Below are 21431 nucleotides of genomic sequence, written 5' to 3' on the forward strand. Positions count from 1 at the left end.
ATCCTTTAGCCATTCTAAGACTGGTTATAAAACTGTCTTCGGATTTCCTGATTCGTGCCTCTGTCTTGTAATAGCTGCAATATTCTTTCTTTGGCAAACATACACCATGTTGTTTTCTCCCCAATGTGGTTCAGAGGCTCCAAACACTGCTGGAGGAAGCCTTTAACAAAAGGCCTCTGTCCGTCTCCATGGCCGTGTCAGTCTGCCGTGTGCGCCTCCTGTGCATTTCCCCTGCTGGTTCTCAGCTCTGCTGAAACTCAAGAGCAAGCAGTGGACTCCGTCCATTTGTAGGACAGCTCGTCAATGGCTGCGGATGAGGCAGGACTTCCAGGTGGCTGGAGTGCTCATGGTTTTTAATAAAGGCAGGATATCTAAAAGTGACTTAATTTTGTATCTTTTTCTTTTTCTAAATACTTAAATTTTTTTTTTTTTTAGTTGTAGATGGTCAAAATACCTTTTATTTTTACGGCTGGGGATTGAACCCAGGACGTGGACATGCATGTGCTTTACTGAGCTAGAACCCCAAACTTTTTTTGTTTTTTGCAGGGTTGGGGATTGAACCCAGGGCCTCACACATACTAAGGCAAGCCCTCTACCCTACCCTAAGCTGCATCCCCAGCCCTGCATCTGACAATTTAAAAAAGTAATTTAATTACTACATTAAAAATTTTTAAAAATTCAGTTGAAAGACTTTATTAAGAGGAAAGTGTTTCTGCTGTTTCAAGAACACAAAATATCATCATTTTAAGCCAGTAACTTAACATTTCAATTGAAAATACATAACCACCCCAAGGGATGAAACCTTGCCCTGTGTGGGGCTCAGGAGTGGACCTGTTGGCTGAGTGGGCTGCTGCTGGCCGGCGGGCTGCAGTGTGAGGGCTTCTACTCCACATCTCCGCCTCTTATCTTTGCTTCACTTGCTCATCAGGACAGAGCTTGGCTTCGGTCCTGCCTTCCACAGATGGCAGAGGAGGGGTCCTGGAAAGGCACGTGCAGCTGACAGTCCGGGAGGGGCTGCTGCAGGGCCTCTCCAGAGCACCCCGAGAGGGGGCAGGGCAGCAAGAGCCTGGGTGCAGGTGGGAGATGAAGTATAGCAGGACAGGGCTTCCCTAACTGTGAATCACACTGACAGTGACAAATACAAATACTTGTGAAACGGGACGAAATGCCAGCACTGGGTTGATCCAGGCAGATCCTGGGAACACAGCTGCCATGGGTGGGCAGGAACCAGTGAGCAGGAGTGCAGTTGCCCGGCGTGGCTCCTGGGGCAGCAGTGGAGCTGGAGAGCAGACCTGCAGGGGGTGGAGCACAGAGAGGAGCCTCAGCGGGCAGTGCCAGGGTCCTGCCCCGTCCCAGAAGAAACCAAAGGTGCTCCTAGGTCAGCAGGAAGAGGTGACAGGAGACTGAGGGGCACCCCTGCCTGGTGCTCTGGGAGGACTGAGGTGGCACCAGCAGGCTGAAGGCCTTTAGGCAGGAGGCGGAGTGAGACAGGAGGGGCACTGCCTGAGGAAAGCCATCAGCAAGCATTATTTTGGGGGGCACAGATCCCAGGGAGTTCAGTTTTAGGCTGGCTGACTTTAGGAAATGGAAGAAAGGCCCATCTGGTCATTACATAGGAGCAATGGACAGTGCCCAGTGACCTGGCAAGAGGAAGAGCTGGCAGGGGTGCCCTAGAAGGAACATGCACAGAGGTGCACATAAGAGACAGGAAGAGGGCCGAGGGCAGAGGAGGCACTCAGGGCAAGAGACCTGGCAGAAGGGGAAAGGGAGGTTTGCTTCAGAAGGAGCAAGACCCTGAAGAGCAGCCAGCAGCCAGCTGCCTTGGGAAATTTAAGGCCACAGAATTCCCGAGACTCTGGGAGAAAGAACCTTCTTTTATTTATTTATTTTTGGTCCTGGGAATTGAATCCAGAGGCTCTTTACCACTTAGTCAAATCCTGAGCTCTTTACTTTTTGAGACAGGTTCTCTTTAAATCTTGGAAGACAGCCTCAAACTTACAACAGCCCATCTTAGGCTCTGGAGTGGCTGGGGTTATAGGTGTGTCCACTGTGCCTGAGAAAGCACATTTTACACAGGAGTCATGAGCGTGGGGAAGAGGCAGGCTCAGGCCAACTGCTGGGCACAGGTAGTGGGCAGAGGAAAGATGCCCCATGGAGGAGAAGGGCAGCTGAAGCCACAGCCGCCTGCAAGAGAGGGTGAAAAGAGCAGAACAGGCGAAGATGCAGGCCACCAGATGAAGTGTGGTGTCTGGAGGGCTGCAGCACTGCTTGGCCGCTGCCTACAGGCTCTAGGTACGAGCAAACAGTGGCAGAGTAGGCCAAAAGCAGAGGAGAGGTGGAAATGAAGGGACAAGGCAAGAGAGGCAGCGAAGAGCGGGTGGGGAGGCAGCGAAAAGCAGGTGGGGAGGCAGGGGACTCGTTGGGCAGGGCAAGAGAGGGCTGCAGGCAGTTGCAGAGGCTGAGCTTTAGGGCAGACCCTGCTCTGTGAGGGCAGGATCCAAGGTAATGCAAGCAGGGACGCTGCTGTCAGGAGGAGGAATGTGGACCCGAGTGAAGGGCCCAGAGCCACGGGCTGTAGACTTGAGGTGCCCAGGTGGTGCAGGCTGCCTAGGCTGGGAAGGCCTGAGGCTGCCCGTACCTTCAGAAGTCCTGGGACTTATAGATGGCACAGTCGCTGCCAACATCCCACTCCAGCCTCTGGAAAAGGCACACCATGGAGCTCTCCAGCAGTAAGCCACTCAGGATGGCCAGCAGGGACAGCTTCCGGTTGATGCTCAGGGCCACTGTGAAAGAAGAGGCAGCCAACACAGTCTTAGGAGTCTCCATGACACTGGAATGTGAATTCTGTGAGTGTGAGCTGTTTGGCAAAGATGTTCTTAGGACATGTACACTGTTTATATTTCTCTGCTTGCTTCCTTTTCTAGCACTTCCATCAGCAAGCCTTTGAGAGAATCAAAGCTACTGCTCTTAACAAACTGAGCTTCTCAAATCGAGAGAGAGCTGGGGATGTGGCTCAAGTGGTAGCACGCTCGTCTGGCATGTGTGCGGCCCGGGTTCGATCCTCAGCACCACATACAAACAAAGATGTTGTGTCTGCCGATAACTAAAAAATAAATATTAAAATTCTCTCTCTCTCTCTTAAAAAAAAAAAAAAATCGAGAGACACAGTTTCATCAACATTTGGAAAAACAAAAAGCAGACTCCCGGGTTCTAAAGAGAGCAACAGAGGAGAACCATAGTCTCAAGGTCACATTTGCAAGAGGGTAAGTATGATGGTGACAGCATCAGAAAACAGTCATTAAAACGGTGACAGGAAGAATGGGAGACATGTTTCCTGGCGTGGCAGGTGCTGCCTGCTGTGGATGCCCATGCCTGGCATGCATCCTGGGGTGGCAACTGCCTGGCCTTGTTAATTCTGGCCATGCCACTCAGCCCTTGCAGTCCCGTGAATTCATTCACAAAGTAATGCAACAAAGGCCACCCACGAGTCTCACAGGACAGGGGGAGGGCAGAGGAGGGCACCTGGTCACAGTGAATGAACCCTGAGCACCCGCCTGCGCAAGGGACTACAGGCACGCCAGCCTTCTGCGGCCCCAGAAGCAACCACAGGGTTCCGCAGGCCCAGAAGCAAGGCTTCACCTTCCCTATGGGTGGGAGGCAGAGAAGCAGAGCAGAAGCTTACCTCTGACCGCCTGGAAGTTTGACGTCAGCACAAACACTTTGATGAGCTTGAGGCACAGAGGAGTATAGTCATGCTCCCAGATGACAGCCGGGATCAGCAGGAGCTTCCCGTAGCTTGACAACAGCAGCGCTTTAAGCAACAAAATAAAGTGGGGCTTTCTCTTTGTTGTCCTAGGTCGTTCTGCCCACAGGAAAGTAAAAATGCCAATGAAAAAGGCAGTCTGTTCTGGGAGGAAACAGGAAATGAAAACATGTATATCTCCATCCAAACTACACCTCAGAACAAGCAACCCTCAATTCCAAACTACAACAGATCCCCTGACTCCCACAGGAATGTTTCCACAATACCAGACCCTCTTTCTCCCCAGCGCCCTGGCCTTTGTGTCTCACCTGGCCAACAGGAGCCAACAAATACATGTCAACATACTCTAACCAAGCCTGTCAACGTCCCCTGAAAAAAAGCAACTCTGAGAGACAATGGTAGCCCACTCTGTGAAGGCTTCTGGGCAAAGGGAGTCAAAGGGCCAACAAAGGCTGCCAGGTCTGAGGCCTGGAGCTGTTCTGAGGCCCCTGCAGGCACTGTTTTGGTCTGTTTTCCCACTAGGCATCGACAAGACTTGGAATGTTTTGTTACCTAAACTAAAAGACTTCCCTTATTCATTTTAATAATATATCTGAGTGCAATTTCTTATACTCTAGAAAATATTCTTGAAATATGGAGTCCTGATTAGGGGAGGCAGCAGCTGCCCTGGCATCCTGGGGCCATGGGACTGCACCATCTGTCAGACCCTGCCCAATGGGGCCTCACCTGTGCGACTGCTGTGGGTAGGACTGTTAACCTTCTGCTCACCCACCCACATGCATTCTGAGTGGCCTGTCCTTAGCTCTCTTTTCCCCATGAGCTGTGTTATACCTCCAGAATCAGGCTCCTCTGGAACATGTGTCATATTATAGCAGGTTTAGATGTGTGGTGTTGCCCAAGATCTAGGGTAAGAAATCGAGAGGTGAAATGATTGGGTTATGATAGCCTTAACCCAATCAGCACATCAATCCCCTGAAAGGGATTCACTTGGTGGTGACTGAGAGCCGGCAGGCTGTGTCACTGGGGGGCGTGCTTCTGGGGTATATGTTTTGTCCTTGTTGAGCCAAGCTCTCTGCTTCCTGGAGCCGTGTTCCCAGCTGCTTTCCTTGGCCACACATATCTGCCATGATGTTCTTTCTGGCTCACCTCAAGCCCTGAGGAATGGAGCTGGCTGGCTGGGATGGAGGCCTCTGAAGTGTGAGCCCCAAAATAAACTTTTCCTCCTCTAACTGTTCTTGTCAGGTCTTTGGGTTACAGTAGTAAGCAAAAAAGCTGACCAAAATATAAGTTGGTACTGAGAAGTGTGGTGGAAGGCTTCAGGGTGCTGAGAAGGCAGAGGGTCAGGGTCTAGGATCAAGAAGGTCTAGATTAGAGACAGACACTTGGGAGTTCTGAGAAGGCAGATGAGAAGACCAAGGGAGTAGTGATGAGAGAGAGGACACGCAGGCCAGAAATACGACATTGGAATGGACTGGAGACTTCATACCACTAAAATGATATTCGTTATAGCCAAAGGATTTATCTATTATTATCATTTTTAAAGTTCTTTTCTTTTTGTGGGGGTGGGACCAGGGATTGAACTCAGGGGCACTCAACCACTGAGTCATATCCCCAGCAGTATTTTGTATTTTATTTAGAAACAGGGTCTCACTGAGTTGCTTAGCACCTCATTGTTGCTGAGGCTGGCTTTGAACCTACGATCCTCCTGCCTCAGTCTCTTGAGCTGCTGGGATTATAGGCATGTGATTACAGGTGTGTGCCACCATGTCCAGCCAAAACTCTTTTTTTTAATAGGGGGTCTCACTGTGTGGCCCAGGCTGCCTTGATCTCCTGGGCTCAAGTGATCTTCTGGCCTCAGTTGTCTGAGAAGCTGGGACTCTAGTTGGTTCCTGTGCCCTTTAATTGAAGGATTTAGCAGCAGAGAACCATAGAAATTAGTATGAAAATAGCCACAGAAATCAATTTCACATAATTCTGACCCTAGAAGGACAAGTCACAAATCTGAATGCTGAAGAAAGAACTTTCCGAACATGAATGTGTTGGGTGCGGGGGGTAGCCTATTTCCCCAAGGAACAAGGCAGTTAAGTTGCAAGCTTTCCCTATTCAATATATTGCATTAGTACTAAGCAGCTGGCTAATGCATTGTCAGTCTGTTTTTTAATAAAGATGGGGTTTAATAATCTTCAAATTGGATAATCAGAAATTTAAAATTACAACTTTTATCAACATTTCAAAACATTTTATGAAACTTTCTAATATTAAATATGACTATTTCTATGCATGTTTGTTAACAAATAAAGTTTTTTGATGAAGTTTTTAGATGAACTCACCTAGCAGGGTAGTGGTAGAGCTGAAAATTTAGTCTCAAGTGCTATATTAACTATCTCCTCTTGCCAAGGATTAAAACCATTTGTCTTAGTTTTGTTTTTTGGTACCAGGTATTGAACCTTGGGGGGCTTAACCACTGAGCCACATCCCCAGCCCTTTTTATTTTATTTTGAGACAAGGTCTCACTAAGTTGCTTAGGGACCTGTTAAGTTGCTGAGGCTGGCTTTGAACTCCTGTCTCAGCCTCCTGAGCTGTTGAGATAACAGGAATGCACCACAGTGCCAAAATAGTTAAGTACTAGGTTTATAAGAATGGAAAGGTAGGCATCTCCTTACCTAAAGAAGCAATGGCAAACATCCGATAGAAGTCCCATTCTTTGGCATATCTGATCAAGTCATCAGGAGCAGTGTTCTGTGTTGAATCTTGAAGCTGCCACCACCTGAGGTATGCTTCGCAAAGCAAGCAAAACATGCAGAGTTTTCCATGGATCTAAAGGTCAAAGACATTGCCACTCAATCAGGTAAAGAAGCACTCAGTTATACCAAGTATCAATAGGCACAGCTGTAGGTTTGAAGACTGTCCCCTCTAGTCCATTTTCAAATTCAGAACTGCCCAATAAAGTGGCCAGTTGTATCTATTCTGAAAATCAGTGGTTCTTTTGTGATACTGGGGATTGAACCCAGGGGTGCTTTACCATTGAGCTACCCACCCCTGGCCTATTTTTTTTAAAAAGGGTCTTGCTAATTTGTTGAGGCTGGCCTCAAACTTGCAAACCTCCTGCCTCAGACTCCCAAGTCACTAGGATTATAGGTGTGTGTTACTGTGCTCAGCAAATCAGAAGTTGTTTTTTTTTAATTTTTTTTTATAGTTATAGACAGACAGCATGCCTTTATTTTATTTTATGTGGTGTTAAGGGTCAAACCCAGTGCCTCATATGTGCCAGGGAAACAAGCGCTCTGCCACTAGCTACAGCCCTATCCTAAATCACAGGTCCTTTTTGGGGGGTGGGGGTGCCAGGGATTGAACTCAGGGGCACTCAACCACTGAACCACATCTCCAGCCCTATTTTTTTTTGTATGTGGGGGGTATGGGGATTGAACCCAGGAGTGCTTAACCACTGAGCCACATCCCCAGCCCTTTTTTATATTTTATTTAGAGACAGAGTCTCACCAAGTTGCTAAGTGCCTTGTTAATCTGCTGAAGCTGCCTTTGAACTCACAATCCTCCTGCCTCAGCCTCCAGAGCCGCTAGGATTATAGGTGTGCGCCACTGTGCTGGGATCCAAATCAGAGGTTCCTAATCAGCAATGGCCAATGGAATCACATGGGGAGATTTTTCAAATTACGAATGTCAGGGCCACAGTCCTAAGTCAGAATCTTTGGTACTAAAACCTAGAAGTGTATATTTTATAGCAATTCCTAGGGGAACTCTAACATGTACATAAGAATCATTGCTTAAAATATTTCACCATTTGATACATTTTTGACACAAAATTTATGTGACCCACATATAGGTGCAGACAACAGTCAGAGAATACATTTAATCTAAGGTTCCAAGCAGCATAGAAGGAACTGTTGGTATGAACGTGAACTAAAAAAAAAAAAAAGGCCTCTGGATAGATGAATACAAATCAATACTGAAAGAAAACGGTTAAAAGGAAAACTAAGCTGGATGTCTGATGGTCAACAGGGACTACTGAGTAGTAAGAGCTGCCCCCTCCCAGCTCCTCCTAGGAATCGAGCCTCTGCCCCTATGCCAACCAGCGTGACCCACACTAGAGTCCAGCATGCTCAGAGGCTCTCAGTGAGCACAGGGATGCTTGGAACCCCTGGGGAGCTGTGACCACGCAGATGCCAGGAGGCCTTAGCTTGGAATATTTCCCCTTCCACTGGCCAACCAGATGGTCCTAGATGTGCAGCCGAGGCTGAGAATCAATGCTCCAGTGACTCAGCTATGGGATGGGGCAGGGATAAATCAACTGTTAATATCTACCTTAGGGCAAATTTAGGGTTGCTAAATCAAGTAAATGAAAATATAGGACACTCAGTTAAATTTAGGTTTCATATACAAACAAATAATTTGTACAAGTGTGCTCCATGCAACATTTGGTACATACCTTTCTTTGTTTTTCTGATTTTCAAAGGTTCTGGGTGTCCTGTATTTTACCCATCAATCCTACTCAAACTACTCAAGCATTTACCATGCAATACACTAGATTATGTTTTGAAAACTACTTTAAAAGTTAGGACTTTCCTAACAACTCAGTGTTGTTATATTCACCTCATACATTTCCTTAGCAGCAGAGTGTGAAATGAAACAAATTATGTTTTTCATAGTTTTCTTTTAATGTTTGTCTATTTCTCTTAGGTATGATTCTTTCCCTACCCAGCTGTTTGATTTCATTCTGTTGAGAATCCATTCAATAGGTAGCCCACTGAAGAGCCATCACAACTAGTTGTTTGCATCTTGCCAATGGCCAAAGCTCACTCCGTGCATCCACATCTGTTAATTTTAGAAATTTCCAGCCATGTTGAGAAAAGACCCATACTCCAGTCAGAATTTCTTTCACTTTAGTCTTTCAAAATACAAAAGCATCACCAAGTAACATTTAAAAACTGCCACAACTCACATTTATTTTGGTATTGAAAAGTATATGTCTGTAGGCCTGGGCTTTGCACAAAATAGCATTGATCAAGATGATAACAGGATCATACTCAATGTATTTGTCTACAGGTTTTTGGCAGGATTTCTGAAATAACACAGATAATGTTAGAACAAGCAAATTTATACATTCTGAAATCTTAGTCAATTTCAGATTGACTAAGCACCCTCCACCGTCTCTACTGTAGCAGACTTGTAGAGTAATAAGGCCACATCCATATTTAGGTATACTTCCATTCAGATAAAAATGTTCCTATATGTAAGATATGGCTTTACAAGAGACTAAATATAAGCTTCTAGGTTAGAAATATGAATTTCAACATCATATTTGGGAAGCTAAAAGATAGTCAACTTAAAGGCTAATTCCCAGAAGATTCTACTTTCAACTCTACCTTTGATCTATAGGAATTGTTAAAAGACAACCTTACAGTGTCCTTCGCTGATCGACTGTTGCCATTGGCTTGATGGCCCCAGTGTTGTGGTCCTGAAACATGACTTGGAGAAGGGCGTTCAGCCATGGTCTCACTCCAGGCTGCGCAGCACCCTCCGACGTCTCTACTGTAGCAGAGAGCCCATATTCCTTCCTGTTCTCAGTGCTGACGAGGAATATCCAGGCTTCCCTCTGCCTGTTGGCTCAGGATTCTTGGCATGGTGTCCTGTTCTTTACTCAGCTTCTGAGAATAGGGGTGTGTGGCCTGGGCCTAGGTCACCAATCACTGCTTTCTTGGTTTCCATAGCATGTGCTGCTAAATGGCCTTCCACAAAGATCACCAGGTTCAATAGAGTTGGGTTCTCTGGACACCTGACTACAATGTACTACAGTACCAGCAGAACATGGACTTGTGGAAGCAGTGCTAACTACAAAGCTATGTCAGTGCTACAATTCACTGCAAAAAGACTGGTGGCTACAATTCAAATGAGACATTTTGAAACTCTGACTAGATAAAACAGAAATGGAAGGAGAAGCAACCAGTATACAAACACACTGGCATGGCCTTTTAGTTACACCAAAACACTAGAAGATTATTAACCCTGTGCTTCAATACGAAATTGGATTCAATTCCAATTTGAAGAGCTTCTCCACTTCATTCATGTCATTATAGGAAATAGGCTTGTTTGTCCAATCCCCAAGTAAATCAGCAAGGGAGATGTGCCACTCCTCAAACTCAAATCCAACCAATGAAACAGAGGCTGGGAAGTCATAGTGGATGAATGAATGAATGATTTTATGGGGCTGGGGACTGAACTCAGGACCTAGCACATGCTGGAGGGGGTGCCATACCACTGAGCTACAATCCTAACCCTTTTAAACATTTTACTTAGAGACAGTTTTGCTAAGTTGTCCAGGGTGGCCAGGAATTTGCATTGCTTCTGCCTCTGCCATCCCCAAGGACCTGGGATTACAGGCACAGGCCACTGTGCCTGGCAGGAGTTCATATTTCTGCGGCTCTCTTCTTGAGTAAAGAGTGTGTCAGCTTTAAACAGAAGCTAGAGTTGACAACCCCAGATTCACAGGCAAGGCTCTCTCATAGACCCCTCCCGTGCTATTCCTGCGGAGCACACGTTCTCCCTTCACGGTGGAATGCTCCTGCATTTTTAAATGGGTTCCTGCCTGTCCTTCAGAAGTTCTCTAAACCCCATCTTTATAAGTAGGCCAGCAAACACCAGCAGCAGGCGGCATAAGCTCCTGCTCCTAGTGCACCCACTCCTTCAAGCGACAGTCACTCCGCGAGCGGCTGTGCGTTCCTAGCAAGAGCTCCTTCTCAGGCACTCTGAGATCAGCCACATCCAAGACGCCGGACGGTCACCTGGGACCACTGTCTTTAGCCCCCAGGACCTTAGAGTTTGCCAAGGGAACACAAGCATGCCCCCCCATGACAGGGGGCCCAGAAAGGGCAGCGCCCAGCGCCACCCTACTTGCGTGGCCGTCCACCTCCCCATCGCAGCCGCCGACCAACGGGACTACGGAGTCAGAGCTCACTTCCCCTCGCTCGCCCTCCAGCACGGGCCTTTCCCCAAGTGCTGCCCCCCACCCGCCACTCAAGTGGAACGTCCTCCGGGTCCTCCTGGCACTGCCGCAGGCGCGCGCCGGACCGACGGAGCCTGCGTCCCCGCCCCGGGGCCCCGCCGCCGCCCGGCCGCGCTCACGCAGATGGTGATCTTCAGTACGCCGTGGCGGTAGTCCCGGTACAGCTCCCGCGCCTCCTCATTGCACTCGATGCAGCGGTACCGGCAGGGGCCCGAGACTGCGCCCCCCGCGCCCTTGGCCGGCCGCGGACCGCTGCGCCCGCCCGTTCCCATGGCCACGGGTGCCCTTCCGGTCCTGGGCGGAAGTTACGACACAGCTCCGGAAGTCCGCAGAGTCTATGCGCATGCGCGGGCCGGGGCGCGCGGCCGTGAGTACCACTCGCGGCGGGTGAGGCCGCGGCGCCGCGCCCACCCGCCCGCCGCGCCGCGCCTGCGCCGTGCGCGAAGATGGCACCTGCCGGCCGCGGCTGCAGCTGCCGGGGCGGCTTGGGGGCCCGGGTGCCGCCGCCGCCGCTGCTGCCTCTGCTGCTGCTGTTGCTGGCGGCGTTGGGCTACGCGCGGGCTACAGAGCATTACTCGCCGCTGTCCCTGCTCAAGCAGGAGCTGCAGCACCGGCAGCAGCAGGACGCCGCGGCTGGCGGCGGCTGCCCGCAGTCGGGGGACTGGACGGACCAGTACCCGGCTGAGTGCGGTGAGTGGGCCGCGTCTCCCCGCTGCGGCGACGCCCTGGGGCTGCGGGGGTGCGGGAAGAGAGAAGGCGGGGGGCGGGAGGGAGAAGGCGGGCGGCGGCGGGCGGAGGGAGAAGGAGGGGGGAAGGGGAGAAGGCGGCCTGCGGGAGGAGAAGGCGGGCGACGGGGAGGGAGGAGGCGGGTGGAGGAGGGCCAGGAGAAGGCGGGCGACGAGGAGGGAGGAGGCGGCGGGGGGGCGAGGGCGACTCGTGGACGTGGACGCGGACACTTCCCGAGGGAGCCCGCCGGCTGCACGTCTGGTGTCAAGGTCCTCTCCCTAGAGTTCTACCTGGGAGAAGGAAGGGCAGGCCCCTAGCATCTGCGCGGACACCCGGCTCTGTGCCTGCCCGGTGGCTCCCGCCGGTAAATAACCTGGGGCCTCCGCAGGCCGCGCGTTGCCGCTGGACGGTTCATTCATTGAAGTCGGGCTGTTGCTATCTCTGGCCACAGTCTCTGGGCGTAACATGCACATGCGCATTTTTTTTTTGTAGTGTCTTTCTGTAGTGTCTTTCGCCTTTGAGCCCTTCTTTCCCCTCCGCTGTGTGTGGGCTCCCTTGTGGCTTGCCTTGGGAAGGGCCTGGGTCTCCTAGGCTCATTAGGACCTGACTAGTTGCTTTTAAGGCTTCACAGGGTTGTTTAACAACTTGTACCTGCAAAGACAATATCTATGTTTTATTGAGGTGTCAAGATCAGATGTCTGATTTCCTTTTGGCACAATCTGACTTCCTGGAGGAATTCTCACTGAGGGCGTGTGACTTCTTTATAGTATAAATTCTGGTAACTCACAAGACCAGTGTTATATAGAAAAGGAATGTCCATTACCGGTGTCACTGTGATCTGAGTGCCCCTGTGCACACCGTGTGCACCATCACTGGAGACTGGACGCTGGGATTTGTTTTCCACAAAGGAGGAACAGCTAAGGAAGGTAGCAATGTGCAGGTGCTGTCCTTAGCTCTTGGTCTGCAGGCCTCCTGTGTTAAGTCTATCAGAAAAGCCATGGCTGCCTCATTGAATGGTAGCTTCTCGGCTCAGGTGGAGAAGCCAAGGCACAGTGGAAGTGTGAGTTCCCTGAAGTCTCACTGGTAGGAGGAGCTGCCCACTCGGCCTGATGCCTGTTTTTGTCTTTGCTGCTGGTTGGTTGTATGTAGGAAGCCACACCAGTAGTGTTCTCTAGCCTGTCAGTCACCGTTTTGCCTTTCCCCTCCCTCCTGGAGGCCCATGATACACACTAGCTGAAGGGAGTCAGTTGATGGCACTGGCTTAGATGGCTCACTTCGTCCAGCAGCATCAGGTTGTGCCTATTTAAGAATCCTTGTTTGAGCCAACTCAGACTTGTGTTAGGGTTTCCCTCCAGTTAACCATAATGTAGTTTCTACTAGGCAATTGGAGGAGCCCTTCTGTCCCTTTCCCATTTCCTCAATATGGATGACATTGTCTCATGTCTCTGCTTCTTGGGAGGCATACTGTGAGGCTCTGAACTGGACGGGTTTAGATACTTCAGTTTTCTTTGTGGGACTTCAGACAGCTTCCCCGGCTGCCCTGAATGTGCAGGAGCTGCCAGCAGATGCAGAAGAGGCACAGTGCCAGTTGTAGTCGCCCCTGTTCTTCCCAGTGTCAACAGCACGCTGTTTGGGGCTCTAGCCTTTACTGGTTGCCATCTGTGATAAAAACTCTGTTGTGGAGACTCCTGAAATGCCTCTTGCTTCTCCCTCCTAACCCTGGACTGTTCTGTGGAAGCTGGAGCCTTTGAAGCCTGCTCCAGTCCTGGGTCCTAAGAGGCAGGGATGCATTATTCAGGGTCTATAACTAAGCACATCCTAGCCGGAGGGGCAGCTGATGTCTGTCTCCAGAGCCCCTTATGATCAACACAGTGGTCTGCATGAGTGTCAGAATCCAACATTGATAAGCTCTTCAGATTCACAGGCCAGATCTCATCAGTGGTCATCTTCCTGTGCTATCTGTCTATCCAACCTCAAGCCTGTCCATATGAAGCCAGCACCTGTATGAAGAGCCAACCTGGCAGCACAACTGCTTCTCAACTAAGTGGAAGCTGCCCAGTCTGCATCTGCTCACCTGATGGGTGGACTGTGCACCCCAGTGATCTCAGGTGCAGGGTGACTGCTGGCGGGATCACCATCTGGAGTTGTCCTGGCAGTGACCAGCCCAGCTGGATACACCGCATTGAAGGGGCATCCTGGGCGGCTGGCCTCAGACTGCTGTCCAGTGGCCGTGGGGCTGTTGTCTCAGCCTGAGCCTGACATGTCCCCAGGCTCCTCGTGACTTCTCTCCCAGCACACTCAGGTGTCCTCTTCTTTTTGTGCATGTGTGACTATTCTCTCACGATCTGCCCTCTGTGTCTTCCTGTGGAAAGAATGATCTTAGTCTTTTAAAAAAAAAAAAAAATAGGTACTATCTTATACCTATTGGGGGCCAGGCTGTTGGGTCTGGTCCAGCTTCACCCCCTGCCCTGCCTGCATCCTGCATCTCACAGTGGAACAGAAAATGTAGCTGGACCCACCGCCTGGGCGCTTGAGCCACTGGTCCTATTCACCAGACAGAACCTCCTATGGCAGGGACCTTGGACATGTGAGGGTTAATGTGGGGCAGGTGTTGGGCAGCGCTGATGGCTCACAGGTACCATGGCAACCACTCATCATCCACCCACCTCTCGGCTCCCAGACCTTCAGGGTGGCCACCTTCATCTCTGAGGGTGAGGGTCCACTAAAATTTTATTTTTCTTTATTACTTCATCCTTATTTTTAATTTTTAGTTGTTAGAGGAGACTATGAGCAGGAGTTTGTTCCCAGTTCTCACCACTCTGGTTTCCAGTTACATTTTGAAAACACTCTGCACTCTCATGACACTGGGGACAAGTGAGAGTGCACCATAGGAGTAGACCCTGACTAGGCTGACCTGACCGTCCCTCATTCCTCGTGGGGTATTGTGCCTCTGTCGGGTTTGGTACGTTGTGATCTGCTGCTAATCTCCAGTGCCAGGGGTTGAGCCCAGGGCCTCATCCACTCTCGGCAAGCGCTCTGCCACACTAAACCCCACACTACTCCCCACGTTTTTAAAAAATATATATTTTTAGTTGTAGATAGACACAATATCTTTATTTTTATGTGGTGCTGGGGATGGAACCCAGTGCCTCTTGGTGTGAGGAAGTGCTGTGCCACTGAGCCCCAGCCCCAGCCCTCCTCCTGAGTTCTATTTGTTTGTCTTCCTAAATGCCTTCTGGAGTTCTGGTCTGGCAAGAATGCGGACACCCCACTCTTGTGGTGCTGGAGTGATTGGGTCTCACTAGGAAGCTGTGTGCCCATCAGACACTGGCTGCTCAGGGTTCTGGACCACCATGGCCTGGCCAGGTCCTGTCTGGAGCCTGGGGCTGGCCTGACGGGTGCAGCAGGGCTGGGAGTAAGGGAGTGCTGCTATGACAGGTGGCCTGGGAGCTTTGGGCACAACCAGATGGAGACCCCTAATTCTGTGGGTCTGGTAAACTCAGGCCTAGACCAAGTGTGGCTTGTCATTGATTTAAGGATGCAGGTTCTTCTTTCTTCCTGCCCAAGCTGAGTGGCCTGGGTTAAATGACCGGCTTTTCAGGCAGGCCGGGATGCATTTGAGTGGCTCACACAGGTGCGCTTCTAGCTGTTGCAGAGAGACTTGTGCTTCCTCTCCATTTGGCAATGTGGTAGTAATGGGAACAGGGGATCATGTGCTTTTTTAGCTGTTGGCAGACTTTGGCTGCTCGTAGGTAACAGTCATATTGATGTTTTTTTATTGTAGTTGTAGATAGACAGGATGCCTTTATTTTTATGTGATGCTGAGGATCCAACCCAGTACCTCACATGTGCTAGGCAAGCTCTCTGTTGCTGAGCCTCAACCCTAGCCCATATTTGATGTTTTCATGGTAGTTTTCTAATAGCCACCTCCATCCATTGGTGATCATAGCACAGTCCATTTTTAATATTTCACTCAATATGAATGATTAATTTACATCCTTTAGTAGTTTTTTTTCTTTTCTTTTTGGTGCCAGGGATTGAACTTGGGGGCATTCTACCACTGGGCCACATCCCCAGCCCTATTTTATATTTTATTTAGAGACAGCATCTCACTGAGTTGCTTAACAGCCTTGCTTTTGCTGAGGTTGGCTTTGAACTTGTGATCCTCCTGCTTCAGCCTCCTGAGCCACAGGGATTGCAGGTATGTGCCACCATGCCCAGTAGTAGTTTTCTTTAGTTTTTTGAAATGAATGACCCAGAATTGGGATTATTTGATCTTTCTGTTTCTTTGTGGAGAAAGCATGTGGTGATTGTCCACTCTGAGGTTCACTGCCAGGAAAACAAGTAGCCTGTGCCCAGCTCTGCCTTTGGACAAGAAGACGCACAGTTTGCCAATGTGCAGCCCCTTTCTTAATTGTGGAGGGGTTTGTTTGAAGACAGGAAATTGATTTTCTTGTTCACAGCACTCAGATGTTGCTGTTCCTGGAGATGGTGGAGAGTCCTTAGAAGGAAAGCTGTGTCACCAGGGCTGTTTGCTTTCTGGGTCCAGAGGAAATTGAGACCCATGTGTAGTGTTGAATGGCAGCCCCGGGGGCCCTTGCTGCTACTCTGTGCCCAGCCTCCCTGCCCTGACTTCCTGGGCGTGGTAGCACCTGGTTCTGTGGCGGGTCTCGGGTCTCTTCCTCAGGGCCAACCCACATCCATTTGCAGGTCAGTCACTGCTCACTGCAAGCCTAGGGCTTGGGCCCTGTGTGGAGAGGCATGGCACTGGCATCACCCTTAGGCATGGTCTTGCTGACTGGATGGCATCTTCTGAAGGCCCCTGGTTTAGTCAGACATGCCCTGGGAGCCCTCAGGTGGGCACCTGTCAAGTCTGCACACTGGTTTGCTTTTTACTCACTTGTGTTGTCCTTAAGGATGACTTCACCAGGGCTGAGGTGCCATCAGTGACGGAGCACTTTCCCAGCATGTGTAAGGCCTGGGTTTCCTCTCTGGTGCCTAAAACACAAATGAGTGTGTCACTGTTTAGAAGGTCTGCACACCACCAAACACATGTGGTGAGGGTTGATTTTTTTTTTTTTTTTAAATCTCTGCGGGAGGCCAGAGGGTCATGCGGCCTGGGATTGGTTGGTTGATAATTGATTTTGTGTTGCTAGGGGTTGACCAGGTTCTAGTGCATGCTAGATAAGAGCTCTAACTCTGAGCTGCACCCAGTCTTGTCCTGGGCTCAGACTTGCACGCGCCGCAGGCATGGCTGGGGAATGGCAGAGCCCTGTGTACCTCAGGGAGCCTCTCCAGCAGAAGGCAGGTGTCTGGCTCCACCCGCAGGACACCAGGCTGGCTGGCAAGGTGTGTTCCTTTATGGTGTGCTCTCTCGAGGTTGCTGACTTGGGCTCAACTTAAATAAGTTAAATAGACTTATTAGAGTTACAGAGATTGGCTTGTTGTTTTTTTTTGTACCAGGGTTTGAACCTGGGTGCACTTAACCACTAAGCCAAATTCCAGCCCTTTTAATGTTTTATTTTGAGCTAGGGTCTTGCTAAATAAATAAGGCTGGCCTTGAACTTTCGACCCTCTTGCCTCAGCCTCCCTGAGCCACTGTGCCAGCAGGTGTGAGCCACTGGAACTGCAGGTGTAAGCTACCGTTTCCAGCCAATTTGGGTACTTTTGACTTTCCAACGTCTTCCTTCTATTGTCTTTTATTTTTTACCTTTTCTTAAAATATGACATATGCAAAAAAATGCACATCACAAGTCTGTATGTGTAGCTCAGGGAATTTTCATGACGTGAACAACTTGTGTAACTAGAAATAACACAAATAATAGCTATGTATTTTAAAGCTTTTGGTGAAATCTCATTTGGATGCTTTCTCTACTGTCCTCTCTGAATCAAGGTCTAGCTTAGAGCTGCGGCTCTCTTCCCTACATTTGGGAGGCTCCCATCTGCTGACCTGCACACAAGGCCAGCGGGCTGCTCTGCCACTTTCCCACTCTCCTTGGGGTGCTCTTAGGGGCTTCCTTCCCTGTCACTTGTCACCTCTGTCACTGCCTGAAGCAATCACAGGCTCCCAGGTGTCTGACCACAGGATTGAGTTTCTGGGAAGATCTTGCTCTTGAAAGTGTGTGCACTAAGTGGGTCTTCAGCCTCGCTTGGCATCAGCCCCTGTCTCCCTGTCCTGGACTGCACCACACAGTCTGCCTGGTGCCTTGTTCTACTCCCGGTCTACAAGTTCTTTGCATGGGTTAGTACTTGTATGTAGCCTGATGTAGCTTTGATTGGATTACATTCAAGTTTGTGGATCCTTGTTCTGAGAAATTAATTATGTGCTTACTTTGTAGTCCACAGTAGAAAGTCTTCGTCTTCGAGTTGTTTTATAGTAGCTTTGCTAGTCTCCTGATCTCAAACACATTCCTTATTGCTGAGCTGTTCTCCTGTGTGTGTGATGGGTATAACGTATATTCAGAAAATTAAGGAACAAAAGAGTTTGTGAAGCATATGAAAACTGGAAAGTGCTCTTTTGGTCTGAAAATAAGGAAAGCAGAAAGAAGAAATCGACAGAGAAAAAAATCACAAGTGGAAATTTTTATACTATGAAACTGTTTCATATACAAAATTATTTAAAATGCTTAATTAAACTACCTTCAGACTATGTGTATAAGATATCTATGAAACATAAATAAATTTCATATTTAGACCTGGTTTTCCTCCCCAAGATATCTTATTATGTATATTTAAGTATTCCAAAATTGGAAAACATCCAAAATCTGAAACACTTCCAGTCTCCAGTGATTCAGATAAGGGGCTCTCAGCCTGTGCTGGCATCGGGCATTGTGGTCCATGTCCTGGGTCCCCACAGTGGTCCTGTGTGGAGGTGTGTGGCTCTCCCTGCCCTGTAGGCGAGGGCGCCGAGGCTGAGACACTGGAGGACGCGCCCAGTCAGATGGCCAGCCAGGCACTGACTGCATCTGTGCTTGCATAGCCTCTTGCGTTCCCGTTAAGTCTCCTCTGAACTAATTAAACTGGAAGTCAGGGAAAGAATAGAATTAAATATAATAACTAGTTCTTTGAAGATACTGGTAAAATTTAGACAATTACCGAGCAAGCCTGATATAGAAAAATGACAAAAAATAAACGTCATCTTTAGGAATAACGAAGTATAATGAGATATGAAGACCATGATGAGCTTTTGGACAGTGTTATAGCCAAGAGCTAGGATATTTCAGAGAATAGCTAGTTTTTTTTTTTTTTTTTTTAAGAAAGTTGCCAAGTCAGTGCCCCCGGGTGTCATCCCCCATCCTCCCTGTCCCTGTGTCCCCCCCCCCCAGCCCTTTCCTTAAGGGTGGATTTCCTGAGCCCATTCAGAGGCCATTCATATGGGCTAGTGGTTGTCTGGGCCCTGCCTGTAGCTTTTTTTTTAAAAAAATATGTTTACGTGGTGCTGAGGATCAACCCAGCACCTCTCACGTGCTAGTCGAGTGTTCTAACACTGAGCCACAGCAACAACCTCTGTCTGTAGCTTTTATTTCCTCCATGCCTGCAGATGGCTTCTGGGTGGCACTTCACAAGCACTGGCTCAGACCTGTCCCTGGACCGCTTGCCCTCTGCGGCCCCTCCCCCTCCTGCCCCTGGACTGCTCGCCCTCTGTGGCCCCTTCCTTGGCCCACACCACATCTTCCCTCCTTGCACACCCAGAGACCCGTGCCTTCCCTCTCAGCATGCCCGGCTTGTCTCCAAGCTGACCTCTCTCTACACTGGAACCCTGCATTTCAGCCCAGATCCAGCCTCTGGCCAGATCTTCCTGTGCTCCGCTGGCCCTGCCTCCCAGCCATCTCTCTTCCTGCCGTCATGTCCTGACTTAGCATCAAAGAAGAAAGAGAGTAAAGGAGCTGAGGTGGCTAACTTGAAAAGTGAATAGACGAAATGAGGGAAGTTGTAAGGACTAAATGGAAGAAAGCTCCAATAAATGGATTAAAACAGCAGCAGTAGAACTAACAAATTGGCCCAAGAGTTGTTTTTTTAATAGAATAAAGTAGAATAAAGCATATATTTAAAATAAGTTCTGGAGAGCTGTTTTGCATCTGTGTGAGTGTACCCAGCAGTACTAGGCCACAGGCTTAATATGGTTACGGTGGTCAGTTGCTTTATGTATTTTTTTAAGCACAAGAAACACCCCAGAGTAACAAATTCTTAGGCCATTCCAAAAAGAGAGGGTAAAGTAGATGAGCCAAAGGGAGCAGGAGAGCAAGTGAACAGCGTGAACTGGTACAGCATGAACCAGGCGAGCAGGGTGCGGAGGCCATCAGGACGTGAGGTGGTGCGGAAACCTTGCTCCTGCAGTCACATTCTGCAGCAGTAAAGAAATGTCCAGAGAAAAGTAAGATTCTGTGATGTGTTTTGAAACAATTTTTGTAGTAACCACTATTAACCTGTACAGCCAAAGAGGGGAGGAGAACGAATGCTTTTCCTCTCTAAGAAATGGGTAGTATATATGGGCTGTCATATATGTGTAGTGTGTAGAGGACACATCTTTGGGCCCAGTGTTCAGGAGCCGGAGGCAGGAGTTTAGACAGCCTGGGCAAGGTAGCAAGACCCTATCTCAAAAAGCAAACAAGTATGTAGCTGGTTGGGCTGAATTGTCTGTGATATTAAATAATTATTACATAATGTAGTTGCTACTACTAAATATATGCTTTATTCTACATAGTATATTAATATACCATAGCATGATTACGTATGATAAAACAACTAAGACTATAGGATGTTTAATTACTTGAAGATCAAAGAACAAATTTTAGCCTCCTGTTCCAAATAGCTGTGGTTTCAATAGGCTTGTTTTTTCTCTCAATGACTTTACCAAACCAGTGAAAAGCACTGATACCAAAATCTAATGCTGTTGGGAGAAAGTTACATACACATCTATAAATTAAATCCTAAATTAAATATTACTAAACTGAGCCCAGCAAGCAATGAAAAGAGCAGTCTTTTTGGGTTAGTTTATTCCAGAAGTACAAAAATGGTTCATTTTTTTAAACACTGGCTTAATCACTACAATAGGTCAAAGGAAAAAAATTGCGTACTCATTCTAAAGAAATCTTCAAAAGCACTTGGTGGTAGGCAGGCAGCTTTCCTGACTCAACACTCTGGGGAGACAGGGTAGAAGAACACTTCCTTTACGTGGTGAACACACAGTCTCAGCCCAGGGCTGCAGGGCCGTGACCTTAGAGTCAGCCGCTTTTCTGCTCCTGGCCTGAAGCCATCTGTGAATGTGGTCTGTACCCTCTTGACTGAGAAAGCCCCACAAGATCATGCAGATGAGGAGGTTCATGTCTTCGTGTTCACCTGAAGAGCCCTGAAAAACTTCCCAGGCCGTCCAGGGCCAGCCTCTCCCCAAACCCACCTGAAAGGTGCCACTTTAAGGAAGCGATGTGCTGACCCTGCGGGATAGTGGCAGAGGTGTAGACAGTGGGGCTGGACACAGGTGGTGGCCCAGCAAGAGCTTAAGGGTCTGGATGTAGATTATCCGGACTGAACTCTCCAGGTGAACCAGACGCACCACTGCATGTACAGACCTCACAGAATGATCCGCAGGGCACCCCTTGCCACGTGGATGGGTCCCCACTGAGAAGGAATGGGTTGTTCCTAACCCAGAAGAGTCTGCATGAAAGAAGACGACATCCCCAAAGAGTGAAGAAGCAGGCTTACGGCTCAGGAGTGAACTCGGCATGAAATAGATGCAGACACAGATCTAAAACAAGTCGCGGGAACTCTGGGCTCCTAGGCTCGGTGTTCATGTCAGGGATGAGAAGGGTGTCTGTTGCCACTGGTGTTGTAGGCACTTTAATGGATGTTTCTCCCAACATAATAAGGTACTGAGTGAGTCTATATATCACAAGCCTTGGTGACATTACATGGAGACAATAGACC

At 48.9% G+C, this 21431-nt stretch overlaps 2 protein-coding genes across 8 annotated transcripts in view; one reads left to right on the forward strand and one right to left on the reverse strand.

Moving 5' to 3' along the window:
• Positions 1 to 677: 677 nt before the first annotated feature.
• Arv1 (ARV1 homolog, fatty acid homeostasis modulator) lies at positions 678 to 11075 on the reverse strand. Of its 2 annotated transcripts, XM_046432130.2 has the most exons (6): positions 10901 to 11074; positions 8721 to 8840; positions 6427 to 6580; positions 3683 to 3907; positions 2639 to 2783; positions 678 to 1292 (listed from the first exon to the last, which is right to left on the reverse strand). In XM_046432130.2, exons 1-5 carry the CDS (start codon positions 11051 to 11053, stop codon positions 2641 to 2643), a joined length of 795 nt encoding a protein of 264 aa, XP_046288086.1. In that variant the 5' UTR covers positions 11054 to 11074; the 3' UTR covers positions 678 to 1292; positions 2639 to 2640. The 2 variants fall into 2 exon arrangements, with proteins under 2 accessions (XP_046288086.1, XP_058430992.1); XM_058575009.1 differs by lacking the exon at positions 2639 to 2783 and having other exon boundaries at positions 10901 to 11075.
• A 146-nt stretch (positions 11076 to 11221) lies between these two features.
• Positions 11222 to 21431, forward strand: part of Ttc13 (tetratricopeptide repeat domain 13) — a 67197-nt gene continuing 56987 nt past the window's right edge. For all 6 annotated transcript variants that reach the window (XM_046432037.2, XM_046432038.2, XM_046432039.2 and 3 more), the window contains exon 1: positions 11222 to 11471. In XM_046432037.2, the coding sequence (XP_046287993.1) occupies positions 11228 to 11471 (244 nt within the window). In that variant the 5' untranslated portion in view covers positions 11222 to 11227. The remainder of the gene's footprint in view (positions 11472 to 21431) is intronic.

The sequence above is a fragment of the Marmota monax genome, unplaced genomic scaffold (assembly GCF_021218885.2).
Source record: "Marmota monax isolate L192 unplaced genomic scaffold, Marmota_monax_Labrador192_F-V1.1 WCK01_AAM20220418_F8-fsc00071, whole genome shotgun sequence".
Classification (NCBI taxonomy): Eukaryota; Metazoa; Chordata; class Mammalia; order Rodentia; family Sciuridae; genus Marmota; species Marmota monax.